This window comes from Xenopus laevis, chromosome 7L, assembly GCF_017654675.1.
Source record: "Xenopus laevis strain J_2021 chromosome 7L, Xenopus_laevis_v10.1, whole genome shotgun sequence".
Taxonomy (NCBI): Eukaryota; Metazoa; Chordata; class Amphibia; order Anura; family Pipidae; genus Xenopus; species Xenopus laevis.
Genome location: NC_054383.1, coordinates 133,054,227 through 133,069,147, shown reverse-complemented (window position 1 = coordinate 133,069,147; position 14,921 = coordinate 133,054,227). Strand labels below are relative to the sequence as shown.

General features: G+C 38.6%; 1 protein-coding gene across 2 annotated transcripts; it reads left to right on the top strand.

Moving 5' to 3' along the window:
- Positions 1-4,501: 4,501 nt before the first annotated feature.
- On the top strand, positions 4,502-9,660 carry LOC121395676 (protein spinster homolog 1-like). 2 transcript variants are annotated; one of them, XM_041569786.1, is made up of 13 exons: positions 4,502-4,545; positions 5,054-5,238; positions 5,342-5,407; positions 5,538-5,674; positions 5,793-5,944; positions 6,042-6,111; positions 6,314-6,489; positions 6,576-6,728; positions 7,319-7,508; positions 7,823-7,888; positions 8,098-8,196; positions 8,372-8,556; positions 8,988-9,660. In XM_041569786.1, the coding sequence occupies exons 1-13, from the start codon at positions 4,517-4,519 to the stop codon at positions 9,316-9,318; spliced, it is 1,839 nt and encodes a 612-aa protein (XP_041425720.1). In that variant the 5' UTR covers positions 4,502-4,516; the 3' UTR covers positions 9,319-9,660. The 2 variants fall into 2 exon arrangements, with proteins under 2 accessions (XP_041425720.1, XP_041425719.1); XM_041569785.1 differs by lacking the exon at positions 4,502-4,545 and having other exon boundaries at positions 4,699-5,238.
- Positions 9,661-14,921: the final 5,261 nt, after the last annotated feature.

The window sequence follows — 14,921 nt, the reverse complement described above, 5'->3', positions numbered from 1 at the left end:
GGCAATCTGTAGAAAGTCACTATTTAGTGGGCTGGTGTTTGGGCCTTTATGTACTTGTAAAGCCAATGTTGACTCCAAGTCCAGACCTATATAGTTGGTTCATTCAGGTACATGGAGGGTTGTCTATTAGTAAAAGATGGGAAGTATTGATGTATGGGGAGAGGGAAACAAGGAAGTATGTTGCTTGTGTAGTAGTATAATAGAAGGGTGAAAGAGTGAAGTGTGGGACATGCAGTCATACAGAATGGGAAATATGGGTTAATGGCGGCTGTGTAAAAGTACAGGATGGGAAAAGCAAATGTATGGGGGTTTTTTGTAGCTACAGAAGGAGCAATGTCGTGTTGTTGAGGTAAAGGAGTGTGTAAATATAAAGACACTGGGGTAACAATGGACACAAGAATTATGTCCTATAATGAGTACAGCGTTTACTAACAAGATACCATTTTATATAACAATATTCCATCTGTGCCATGCTAGAATAAAAGGCAGAAAAGCACATTCATAAATAAACTAAAGAAAAAAAATGCAATTCTTTTATTGATTTCAGGAGCTCAAAAATCATACAACCAGTTCTTAAACTGAACATGTCTAAAATTCCCTTTAATTTGTTCTGCATCTTATGTTCAAGTACCACTTCCCATTCTCCTGCATTCAGCCTTTGCTGAACCATTTCAGGCATCTTTTTATGTAGCCACCCTGTCATCACTCCTTCACTCCGTCAGCTTGGCCTTCTAATGGATTGGCACGAGATTCACCCTTTTAGTGTAAATTAGGCTACTAGCCCTAAACAGCTACTTGCATGCAGTACATCCACTCTAAGAGTCAATGTCCATAGGGGCATTTATTAGGGCACATCTATTACCCCTGTTGCCAAGCTGCATGTGGCTCATTTCAAGCTGAAGAGCTATTAAAGGAAAACTAAACCCATTTTGCAAACATAGGGTCTGTGGCACAGGAACCCCTCCAGAATTGTTGCAACCTCAATCCCTTAAACAGCCCTGCCCCATACAAGTCTATACACCAGGTAGAGTTGAGCAGTGGGTTTAAAGACCCCATGTTCAGCCACTTCACCTCCCTGACAGTATCACTAAAAAGTATGTACTTTATAAGCTGATCTAGTCCTGACTTCTAGTGCCCATGCTCCTGCTTGTTGATCATGCAAAGGAGCAGCAGTGCTGGTAAATAGTGATGGGCGAAATGTTTCACCAGGATTTGCCATGAAAAACACCCATAGACTGTAATGTATAGTAAAAAAAGGCATGTGGTTTGGAAAATGTTATGCCAAAAAAGGCCTATTGATTTTTCACGTATTTTCTGTAAAGCGAAATGGTTCTCCCATCACTAGTGGTGAGTCTTAGCAGGGGGACACAATGCCAACAGAGAGCTTAAAGAGATTCTGTCATGGGGGGAAAAAAATTCAAAACATATCAGTTAATAGTTCTTCTCCAGCAGAATTCTGCACTGAAATCCATACAGATTTTTTTTATTTAATTTTGAAATCTGACATGGGGCTAGACATATTGTCAGTTTCCCAGCTGCCCCCAGTCATGTGACTTGTGCTCCGATAAACTTCAGTCACTCTTTACTGCTGTACTGCAAGTTAGAGTGATATCACCCCTCCCCCCCCCAGCTGCCTAACAACAGAACAATGGGAAGGTAACCAGATAGCAGCTCCCTAACACAAGATAACAGCTGCCTGATAGATATAAGAACAGCACTCAATAGTAAAATCCAGGTCCCACTGAGACACATTCAGTTATATTGAGTAGGAGAAACAACAGCCTGCCAGAAAGCAGTTCCATCTTAAAGTGCTGTCTCTTTCTGAAAGCACATGACCAGGCAAAATGACCTGAGATGCACCTACACACCAATATTACAACTAAATACACTTGCTGGTTCAGGAATGACATTTTATATTGTAGAGTGAATTATTTGCAGTGTAAACTGTGTCATTTAGAAATAAAAATCACACCCTAAAATCATGTCAGAATCCGTATAAAAAAGCAAACACCTTGTGCTGCTTATAACGGGGCCACTCATATTGCAGTCTCCATAAACTACATTGTGACCAGGAGTTTCAATAAAATGTTTTTTGTTCAGTTCATGGTCTTGTTTCTTCCTTTATATGTGATGTTCATATTTAGGGATGCCGTAGGCTCTGTATATGTCTCATACAACAAATAGAGTAAGAGACAATGCAGTTAGGGTTAGAATGGAGACCAACTGCAAAGTGGCTCTACCCTCCTGTAATAGAGTAAAGTTGTATTTAGAGCAGCGATGCAATGGCTAGAAACACAAATGGGTTCCCTGATAAAAGATTATGTTCCCCCAAAAAATACGGGTGCTTGTGTGTATATTCTGTCACTTTTTTATATTTACTGAAACTGTAATTTCTTTAAAGCTTTTAAAGTTATTTATCAAATGTAAATAGTCCTATAGTCCAACCTTGGGTGCGGGTCACAGTTTGTCATGTACAAAACTACATACGACACACAGGGGCCCATTTACTAAAGGTCGAAGTGAATTTTCGAATTCAAAAACTTCAAATTTCGAAGTAATTTTTGGGTACTTCGACCATCGAATAGGCCAAAATTAGATACGAATTGAAAATACTTCACAAATTCAACCATTCGAAAATCAAAGTAATTTCTCTTTAAAAAAACGTTGACACTTCACCACCTTAAACCTGCCGAATTTCTGTTTAGCCTATGGGGGACCTGCTAGAACCTCTCTGAGTATTTGGCTACGTTTTTAGTCGAAGATTTTTTTTCTGCGATCCTTCGAATCCTTCGATTTTTACTTTGCTCGAAAACGCCTGTTTTCGATCGAAAAAATACTTTGACTATGGAAGTATCAAATTCGATGGTCGAATTTCGAAGTTTTTTAACTTCGAAATTCGACCCTTAGTAAATGTGCCCTATATTATCCAAGCATGTTAATTGCTAACTCTGAATACATATATTTATATATTTATCAACGTTTGCCCCATTTGTCCTCTTTCAGGTTTATTAGGAATAATTTGGGGAAGTGCTAGTGTATCTGATGAGAATGACCAAACACAGCATTGTGTATCAAGAATCATCACCTTAACTCGTAGCCGAAATAAAAAAAAAATATAAACATACAAAACAGAATTGACAAAACTGCTATCAGATTTTTTTAACCATATCCCAATTTCATTTTACATTTTTCTGAAAAACGAGTGTCATTTTTAAACTTTAGACTTGGATAGTTGCGGGAGATACCTTTGTGTAGAAGAAGTTGTATATGTCATGTGACCATATATGGCCATAAATAGATTTTCACTACTGGACTAAACACCAGCAGTGAATTTTCTGAAATTATTTTTTTCTTAATAACATCTTTTATATTAGAATGGCGTTTCGCTCATTTTCCAGCAAAGGGTAAGAATATTCAACTTCTTCTCATGTAGAGTATTTATGCATTATAACTAGGCTTGTGCCTTATGTGTTATAATTATTATTGGCAAAGTGCCAAGGCAGCAATTGGTTGCTATGGCAGCATTTCATTGTGATGTCATTTCAGTTGGTGATGTCATAATGTCAGTGACCTACTTTAGTCAGTGCCAACAAGACTACTGGTCATTTCAGGATTTTCACTACTGGACGAAACACCAGCAGTGAATTTTCTGAAATTATTTATTTTTTATAACATCTTTTTTATTAGAATGACATTTCGCTCTTTTAACAACAAAGGGTAAGAATCTTTAACTTCTTCTCATATAGAGTATTTATGCATTATAACTAGGCTTGTGCTTTATGTGTTATAATTATTATTGGCAAAGTGCCAAGGCAGCAATTGGTTGCTATGGCAGCATTACATTGTGATGTCATTTCAGTTGGTGATGTCATAATGTCAGTGACCTACTTTAGTCAGTGCCAACAAGACTACTGGTCATTTCAGGATTTTTACTGCTGGACGAAACACCAGCAGTGAATTTTCTGAAATTATTGTTTTCTTAATAACATCTTTTATATCAGAATGGTGTTTCACTCGTTTTCCAACAAAGGGTAAGAATATTCAACTTCTCATATATAGGGGTATATTTATCAAAGAGTGAAGTTAAAGTTCGCCACAGTCTGCTAGAGTGAAATTCTGCCACTCTCCATTCATTTCTATGGGTTTTTTAAAGGCGTATTAAACAAAGGGTGAAAGTAAAAGTTCACCCTTTAATGAATAAGCTTTTAAAAAATCCCATAGAAATGAATAGAGAGAGGCGGTATTTCATAAATATACCACATAGAGTATTTATGCACTATAACTAAGCCTGTGTTTTATGTATTATTATTGGCAAAGTGCCAAGGCAGCAAATAGTTGCTATGGCAACATTGCATCATATGATGTCATATGAGTCGGTGATGTCCTAATGTCAGTGACCTACTTTAGTCAGTGCCAACAAGACTACTGGTCATTTCAGGATTTTTACTGCTGGACGAAACACCAGCAGTGAATTTTCTGAAATTATTTTTTTCTTAATAACATCTTTTATATCAGAATGGCTTTTCGCTCATTTGCCAACAAAGGGTAAGACTATTCAACTTCTCATATAAAGTATTTATGCATTATAACTAGACTTGTGCTTTATGTGTTAGAATTATTATTGGCAAAGTGCCAACTCAGCAACTGGTTGCTATGGTAGCGTTACATTGTGATGTCATTTCAGTTGGTGATGTCATAATGTCAGTGACCTACTTAAGTCAGTGCCAACAAGACAACTGGTCATTTCAGGATTTTCACTAGTGGACTAAACACCAGCAGTGAATTTTCTGAAATTATTTATTTTTTAATAACATCTTTTTTATTAGAATGGCGTTTCACTCATTTGCCAACAAAGGGTAAGAATCTTTAACTTGTGGGTAGTATTTCAAGAAGGTGCATCTGTTGGTATAATGTGGCTGCTCTCTGACATCACGTTCATACAAAATCATTTTGTGAGAGCGCATCTACATTGTATTCTGATTTATCTGTTGAGACTCACCAAATGCAAAATTAAACAATTAAATTGTCATTTCTCTTGTGATTTTAATTGTAGAAATATCAACTTCTTCAGAAAACTTTGCATTAGATCAAAACAGGCATGTGATCCTGTCCCGGTCGACATAGAGAAAGGGGAAAAAGAGAGAAGGGCACCGTGTACACTCCTCTGTGCGAAGGCTACGCTGGCCATCCTTCTCCTGATCAAATTCGTCCATTACGTGGACACATATCTAGCTGAAGGTAAGACAGGGGCTGGAAGGAAGAAATACATTTTCTGAAGGTAACAGAACCACTTCACTACCTGTACTAACGTGTCCATATGGTACTTTTGTTCCTCTTACAGGTGTTATGCCGTTGATTGAAGCAGAATATGAACTCTCCATTGACAAAGTTGCGAGAGTAGAAACAGGTAAGGTCACATTCCTTGGACTTTCTCTCTTATGGATATACTTATCATTCCCTCTTTCTATCTGTCTCTTTTAGCCAGTTGTGGGCTTGGTCCATGTCTGAAGCTCACAATATTCTCCCTCTTCCTTCAGGTTTTGCTATTGTTTTTGCCTTGGTCAATCCATTCTTTGGACATCTATCAGATCAGATCAGCCGGTGGACCCTCATGTGTCTGGGAGTAACGTATTGGACTCTGTTTGTCGCGAGCTGTTCCGTAATTCCCCAGGAGGTAAGAGTCGATGTATCGGATGGTCAATGAGATTTCACTCAGCGTATAACCTGTACTCAGTAGTATTAATTCTTCATGAATCCTAACTTATAAAAATTTGTACCCTCTTATCCTTTAGTGGGGTTGGACCATCCCTTTTATACGGTGTGCTGTGGCCGCAATAGAAAGTTTTTTTGCAGGCATTTCCCTGACCCTGATTGATGACCTGTTCCCACCTGAAAAGCGACGAGGGACTTTAATCAAGTTTAACAATTTCAGCTATATAATGGGGTAAGCTGCAAGTTGTACCTGGATTCCTGCTACATTCCTGTTGGTTTGTGTGTGGATTCTGTTATATTAACCCTGAATCTCCTTGGTTCTGTTACAGTGCCTTAGGGATCGTTGTGGGAGCAATTGTGCCAAGCTACTTAGGCTCAAACTGGCGTTTTGCACTGCAGGTAAGGAAAATTCAACCGGGTACCATTAATTATATTGGGGTGACGGGAAGATACAATTGAATATAGGCTAAACATGAAGAGACAAATAAAACAGTGGTTGTTGTGAGATATTAGCCTTTTATTATCAGTTTAGTTGATTGGATACTGTACATGAAAAGAGATACATGGCTGGCTACTTAACTGCTGTTTTCTTTGGACACAGCTAGTTGCAGTCGCTGGATTAGCGTGCCTAGTGCTGCTAATCTGTGTGAAGAAGGAACCACCTAGATACTATACCGAGGACCACAGTGATGACCCTCAGATGCAGATCCTCAGTTTCCAATATATTTGGAAGTTGACCTCCTCCTTCTTCAAAAATCTGAGGATTTTATCTAAAACGTGAGTATTATTTATGATAAATAACAATCAAATGGAAAATTGCAGAAGATGTATAAATATTACTAATCCCTCTCCTCCACTTTCAGACGGAGCTTTGTTTTTCTCACCTTGGCTTCATGGTCCGTGAATTTCATTAATGAAGCCATGTTTGCCGTTGTTCCTGATTTCCTGAACCGAACCAGGGCCGTGACAAGCAGTTCGTTTCCCTGTCTGTTGCCAGATTGTTACTACAGCGACTTGTGAGTCTCCAGAACTTGTGCATATTTAGGGGCAGGTTTATCAAGGGTCGAATTTAGAGTTCATGGGAGTTTTATTAAACTCCCATAAACTCCCAAGAACTCAAAATTCGACCCGCAAACTCAAATTGAATTCAAATCGAATCGTTTTGAATCGAATCTAATTCGATTCACGTTTTTTCTCCAAAAGCAACTCCATTTTCAGGAAGGCTGCAAACAACTCCAAATTTATCCCAGGACCTTCCCCATAGGTTAAAACAGCAATTCAGCAGGTTTAAGGTGGCAAATAGTCGAATTCAAAGTATTAAAGGGCCAGTACATGATACATTTCTATAATCAAATTCGAATTTTTAACTATTCCCTAGTCAAATTTCACTTCGACCCTTGATAAATCTGCCCCTAAATGTGTGTTTACCAGTCCCATTATGAACAAGCCTTGCTATGGTTTAGCAGATAGCCTTTAGCAGGTGCACTGTATTGTTTAGGATGTATATTAAATTGTTTCAGTTCAGGATCTGAGAAGTTATTATTAGGGGTACATTATACAGTTTGAACAATATAATAAACATTCTTGTCTCTTTGTCTCCTTCTAGTATGTTCTATGGTTTGATTAAATACGCGGCTGACATCGTGGGGATACAAATAGGAATGGTGATCATCACTCGGTGGTTCAAGATGTATCCATCCGCTGATCGACTGGTATCCGGTTTAGGACTTATGGCCTCTGGATGTTTCATTTGCATCTTCTTTTTCACTGTACAAAGCAGCTTTACCCTTGCCTATGTGAGTTATATCCATTGGATTTAAGACACAATAATGTTTTTACTCCCAACATCGAGGGATGTTGAGATTGAGAGAAGGTGATAGCATGAAGCTAATTAACCTAGATTAGAAATAGATTATTTTTATGGCCCCAGTTCTACATGAATGGTTTAAAATATTACTAACGCTCAAGGATAAGTTAACAAAAGTGATTTAAGAGCCAACCTTAGAGATAACGTCAACATTGGCGCCAATAATTGTATTAAATGATAATTCCATTTAGATGTGGGTTCATTTTATTTTTTTATCTCACCACCCTATACTCTCTCCTACAGGGGTCCGTCTTTGTAGGTGGCGTTCTACTGAATATAAACCAGGCTGTAGCTACTGACATGATACTGGTAAATATATCTCTTGAAGAACTTTTTCCTTTCATACCCACAGACAGAATCATATGAACTAGTGTTTGGGTCCTAAACATCGGGTTTATATGCTTTTTTATTGATAACATAACCCCATGTTGGACACCAATAAGCGCAAGATATGATATCAAATAATAATAATGGCAGTGACCTCTTCCCTGATAAACCCTTCTTTTCTCTCTTGCCAGTCGGTAGTAATGCCAAATTCCCGTGGCACAGCAATAGCCTTGCAGTCTATTATAGCACAGTTAGCAGGAGGGGTATGTGCCCCATTTATCATTCAGAAGGTAAGTGCATTTGATTCCCCTTAAGATTTTAAACTCTAGCAAACCCAACCTTTTAGCTTTATATCTGAGCCACTGTAAATGGTTTGTTATCATGGTGTCTCTCTGCTGTGCAGTCCTGTGTAATATGTTACGACTTTATAAACATGCAACAATTAACTTCTATGTCTTTTATCAGATTTCTGATGCGATCCAGATGTGGCAACCAGAAACCAGCCCAATGCACTGCTTGCAATATGCCTTGATAATATTGGCAATTCTGGCATTGATTGGAGGATGCTTCTTCCTCTGTACAAACTTTTGTATTGAAGAGGATCGGAAAGTAGTTGAACAGGCCCGCGCCCCAAGCCCACCACCTGAATTGTGAGTACACAGTATAGGTTAATTAATGCACAATGGATTATAGGAAATAGGAATGAGATTTGTATGACGTATAGATGACAATGTAGAGACTGGAAGGCAGTGTTTGGCAGTATAAGTTCCATGAAGGATACCATGAAGGTAGCAGAGGGTGATTGGTAGTAAAAAGGGTTGTTTAAGTTGGGGTCTGTGTGGAGCTATTCCTGTCAACTACCTCAAATTTCCCAATCAAAAAGTTGTCTATCACTATAAAAAAATAGAGGAGCTTATTGAGGATAAGCAGAAGAATGGGAATATTGGGTTATGCCAACACCAGCAAAAATGCATGACTTGGAGTGTTTGTAGCTAAATATACAGAGGTAGAGGTACAGGATGGAAGTATAAATCTCAAAGATTTTACTTTTCGCTTCTTTATTTTTCCACTGACAACTCAGGAACCTACAGGACATACTGGTGTACGACTCTGAAGATCCTGGATATGCTGCTCAGCCTTCTCTAGAATTGGCTCCTGAGTCTCCAGATCCTGCTCCAGAACTACCTGCTCAGCCTGCAGATCTTGATACATGCCGGTTCTGCTGCTTTCCGTTTCTAGGACTGGCTCCTAAGCTTTCAAATCCTTCTCCAGAGATACCTGCTCAGCCTCCAGATCCTTCTGTAGGACTGGCTCCCGAGGCTCCAGATCCTGCTCCAGAACTACCTGCTGAGCCTCCAGATCCTGATACATGCAGGTCCTGCTGCTTTCCCTTTCCTAGGACTGGCTCCTGAGTTTCCAGATCCTGCTTCGGAGATGCCTGCTCATCCTCCAGGAGGAGAAAACTATAGACAGGGAGAATACCTGAACATATAGCATAGGAACCAGGACTGTAACTGGAGTTAACCACACACTAGGAAGTGGGCATGGTGGAAGCCCAGGGGGATACCCATACACAACTGGAGATGACATAGTGATATTGCAGGTTTAATGGCAACAGAAGATAATAACAGGAACAGTCAAAAATCGAAAACAAGGTCAAGCCAAGGTCGTTATCAGGAAATCCAGGAGGGCAAGGAATGCTGGAACAAGAACACTGGATAAATAAATAAAGCATTCATTGCACAGATACGTCATTTATGTTTTTTGTCAATCATTTTAAGGAACAGCAACACCAAAAAATGAAAGTGTTTTAAAGGAATGTCAATATAGTATACTGTTGCCCTGCACTGGTAAAACTGGTGTGTTTGCTTCAGAAACACCACTATAGTTGATATAAACAAGCTGCTGTGTAGCCATGGGGGCAGCCATTCAAGCACAGGATACACAGTAGATAATAGATAAGTACTACTATAGTTGATATAAAGAAGCTGCTGTGTAGCCATGGGGACAGCCATTCAGACACAGGATATACAGTAGATAACAGATAAGTACTACTATAATTTATATAAACAAGCTGCTGTGTAGCTATGGGGGCAGCCATTAAAGCACAGGATACACAGTAGATAACAGACTAAAGATTCTGAAGAATCCTATTGCATACTACAGGGCTTATCTGCTATCTGTTGTGCACCTTCTGCCTTTTCTCCTTTTTCAGCTTTGAATGGCTGACCTCATGGCTACATATCAGCTTGTTTGTATAAAGTATAGTTGTGTTTCTGAAGCACCTGTCCTTAGCCCTTAGATTGATACTTAGTGGAGCTATTGGGGGACGAGGGCTGTATGGAAATATGGAGACTGTATAAAGGTATTGGGAGGCTGAATAAATCTGGGCAGTGGTACGGAGCCTGTAAGGACGTAGGGTAGAATTGTGCATTGGTGGGGGGTGTAGAGTAACATAAATGTAGTTGCACAGGGGTTTTGGAGAAATAGAAGGGGTAAAACAAAGTATAGTAGCAGGCTCAGACTGGCAATCTGTAGAAAGTCACTATTTAGTGGGCTGGTGTTTGGGCCTTTATGTACTTGTAAAGCCAATTTTGACTCCAAGTCCAGACCTATATAGTTGGTTCATTCAGGTACATGGAGGGTTGTCTATTAGTAAAAGATGGGAAGTATTGATGTATGGGGAGAGGGAAACAAGGAAGTATGTTGCTTGTGTAGTAGTATAATAGAAGGGTGAAAGAGTGAAGTGTGGGACATGCAGTCATACAGAATGGGAAATATGGGTTAATGGCGGCTGTGTAAAAGTACAGGATGGGAAAAGCAAATGTATGGGGGTTTTTTGTAGCTACAGAAGGAGCAATGTCGTGTTGTTGAGGTAAAGGAGTGTGTAAATATAAAGACACTGGGGTAACAATGGACACAAGAATTATGTCCTATAATGAGTACAGCGTTTACTAACAAGATACCATTTTATATAACAATATTCCATCTGTGCCATGCTAGAATAAAAGGCAGAAAAGCACATTCATAAATAAACTAAATAAAAAAAATGCAATTCTTTTATTGATTTCAGGAGCTCAAAAATCATACAACCAGTTCTTAAACTGAACATGTCTAAAATTCCCTTTAATTTGTTCTGCATCTTATGTTCAAGTACCACTTCCCATTCTCCTGCATTCAGCCTTTGCTGAACCATTTCAGGCATCTTTTTATGTAGCCACCCTGTCATCACTCCTTCACTCCGTCAGCTTGGCCTTCTAATGGATTGGCACGAGATTCACCCTTTTAGTGTAAATTAGGCTACTAGCCCTAAACAGCTACTTGCATGCAGTACATCCACTCTAAGAGTCAATGTCCATAGGGGCATTTATTAGGGCACATCTATTACCCCTGTTGCCAAGCTGCATGTGGCTCATTTCAAGCTGAAGAGCTATTAAAGGAAAACTAAACCCATTTTGCAAACATAGGGTCTGTGGCACAGGAACCCCTCCAGAATTGTTGCAACCTCAATCCCTTAAACAGCCCTGCCCCATACAAGTCTATACACCAGGTAGAGTTGAGCAGTGGGTTTAAAGACCCCATGTTCAGCCACTTCACCTCCCTGACAGTATCACTAAAAAGTATGTACTTTATAAGCTGATCTAGTCCTGACTTCTAGTGCCCATGCTCCTGCTTGTTGATCATGCAAAGGAGCAGCAGTGCTGGTAAATAGTGATGGGCGAAATGTTTCACCAGGATTTGCCATGAAAAACACCCATAGACTGTAATGTATAGTAAAAAAAGGCATGTGGTTTGGAAAATGTTATGCCAAAAAAGGCCTATTGATTTTTCACGTATTTTCTGTAAAGCGAAATGGTTCTCCCATCACTAGTGGTGAGTCTTAGCAGGGGGACACAATGCCAACAGAGAGCTTAAAGAGATTCTGTCATGGGGGGAAAAAAATTCAAAACATATCAGTTAATAGTTCTTCTCCAGCAGAATTCTGCACTGAAATCCATACAGATTTTTTTTATTTAATTTTGAAATCTGACATGGGGCTAGACATATTGTCAGTTTCCCAGCTGCCCCCAGTCATGTGACTTGTGCTCCGATAAACTTCAGTCACTCTTTACTGCTGTACTGCAAGTTAGAGTGATATCACCCCTCCCCCCCCCAGCTGCCTAACAACAGAACAATGGGAAGGTAACCAGATAGCAGCTCCCTAACACAAGATAACAGCTGCCTGATAGATATAAGAACAGCACTCAATAGTAAAATCCAGGTCCCACTGAGACACATTCAGTTACATTGAGTAGGAGAAACAACAGCCTGCCAGAAAGCAGTTCCATCTTAAAGTGCTGTCTCTTTCTGAAAGCACATGACCAGGCAAAATGACCTGAGATGCACCTACACACCAATATTACAACTAAATACACTTGCTGGTTCAGGAATGACATTTTATATTGTAGAGTGAATTATTTGCAGTGTAAACTGTGTCATTTAGAAATAAAAATCACACCCTAAAATCATGTCAGAATCCGTATAAAAAAGCAAACACCTTGTGCTGCTTATAACGGGGCCACTCATATTGCAGTCTCCATAAACTACATTGTGACCAGGAGTTTCAATAAAATGTTTTTTGTTCAGTTCATGGTCTTGTTTCTTCCTTTATATGTGATGTTCATATTTAGGGATGCCGTAGGCTCTGTATATGTCTCATACAACAAATAGAGTAAGAGACAATGCAGTTAGGGTTAGAATGGAGACCAACTGCAAAGTGGCTCTACCCTCCTGTAATAGAGTAAAGTTGTATTTAGAGCAGCGATGCAATGGCTAGAAACACAAATGGGTTCCCTGATAAAAGATTATGTTCCCCCAAAAAATACGGGTGCTTGTGTGTATATTCTGTCACTTTTTTATATTTACTGAAACTGTAATTTCTTTAAAGCTTTTAAAGTTATTTATCAAATGTAAATAGTCCTATAGTCCAACCTTGGGTGCGGGTCACAGTTTGTCATGTACAAAACTACATACGACACACAGGGGCCCATTTACTAAAGGTCGAAGTGAATTTTCGAATTCAAAAACTTCAAATTTCGAAGTAATTTTTGGGTACTTCGACCATCGAATAGGCCAAAATTAGATACGAATTGAAAATACTTCACAAATTCAACCATTCGAAAATCAAAGTAATTTCTCTTTAAAAAAACGTTGACACTTCACCACCTTAAACCTGCCGAATTTCTGTTTAGCCTATGGGGGACCTGCTAGAACCTCTCTGAGTATTTGGCTACGTTTTTAGTCGAAGATTTTTTTTCTGCGATCCTTCGAATCCTTCGATTTTTACTTTGCTCGAAAACGCCTGTTTTCGATCGAAAAAATACTTTGACTATGGAAGTATCAAATTCGATGGTCGAATTTCGAAGTTTTTTAACTTCGAAATTCGACCCTTAGTAAATGTGCCCTATATTATCCAAGCATGTTAATTGCTAACTCTGAATACATATATTTATATATTTATCAACGTTTGCCCCATTTGTCCTCTTTCAGGTTTATTAGGAATAATTTGGGGAAGTGCTAGTGTATCTGATGAGAATGACCAAACACAGCATTGTGTATCAAGAATCATCACCTTAACTCGTAGCCGAAATAAAAAAAAAATATAAACATACAAAACAGAATTGACAAAACTGCTATCAGATTTTTTTAACCATATCCCAATTTCATTTTACATTTTTCTGAAAAACGAGTGTCATTTTTAAACTTTAGACTTGGATAGTTGCGGGAGATACCTTTGTGTAGAAGAAGTTGTATATGTCATGTGACCATATATGGCCATAAATAGATTTTCACTACTGGACTAAACACCAGCAGTGAATTTTCTGAAATTATTTTTTTCTTAATAACATCTTTTATATTAGAATGGCGTTTCGCTCATTTTCCAGCAAAGGGTAAGAATATTCAACTTCTTCTCATGTAGAGTATTTATGCATTATAACTAGGCTTGTGCCTTTATGTGTTATAATTATTATTGGCAAAGTGCCAAGGCAGCAATTGGTTGCTATGGCAGCATTTCATTGTGATGTCATTTCAGTTGGTGATGTCATAATGTCAGTGACCTACTTTAGTCAGTGCCAACAAGACTACTGGTCATTTCAGGATTTTCACTACTGGACGAAACACCAGCAGTGAATTTTCTGAAATTATTTATTTTTTAATAACATCTTTTTTATTAGAATGACATTTCGCTCTTTTAACAACAAAGGGTAAGAATCTTTAACTTCTTCTCATATAGAGTATTTATGCATTATAACTAGGCTTGTGCTTTATGTGTTATAATTATTATTGGCAAAGTGCCAAGGCAGCAATTGGTTGCTATGGCAGCATTACATTGTGATGTCATTTCAGTTGGTGATGTCATAATGTCAGTGACCTACTTTAGTCAGTGCCAACAAGACTACTGGTCATTTCAGGATTTTTACTGCTGGACGAAACACCAGCAGTGAATTTTCTGAAATTATTGTTTTCTTAATAACATCTTTTATATCAGAATGGTGTTTCACTCGTTTTCCAACAAAGGGTAAGAATATTCAACTTCTCATATATAGGGGTATATTTATCAAAGAGTGAAGTTAAAGTTCGCCACAGTCTGCTAGAGTGAAATTCTGCCACTCTCCATTCATTTCTATGGGTTTTTTAAAGGCGTATTAAACAAAGGGTGAAAGTAAAAGTTCACCCTTTAATGAATAAGCTTTTAAAAAATCCCATAGAAATGAATAGAGAGAGGCGGTATTTCATAAATATACCACATAGAGTATTTATGCACTATAACTAAGCCTGTGTTTTATGTATTATTATTGGCAAAGTGCCAAGGCAGCAAATAGTTGCTATGGCAACATTGCATCATATGATGTCATATGAGTCGGTGATGTCATAATGTCAGTGACCTACTTTAGTCAGTGCCAACAAGACTACTGGTCATTTCAGGATTTTTACTGCTGGACGAAACACCAGCAGTGAATTTTCTGAAATTATT

What these genes read in the sequence shown, in the direction of transcription:
- LOC121395676 (XM_041569785.1), top strand. Translation starts at nt 4,911, where the DNA reads ATGTGGCTGCTCTCTGACATCACGTTCATACAAAATCATTTTGTGAGA. An exon ending in GGACACATATCTAGCTGAAG is followed by an intron (nt 5,239 to 5,341) that starts GTAAGACAGGGG and finishes TTCCTCTTACAG; the next exon opens with GTGTTATGCCGTTGATTGAA. An exon ending in AGTTGCGAGAGTAGAAACAG is followed by an intron (nt 5,408 to 5,537) that starts GTAAGGTCACAT and finishes CTCTTCCTTCAG; the next exon opens with GTTTTGCTATTGTTTTTGCC.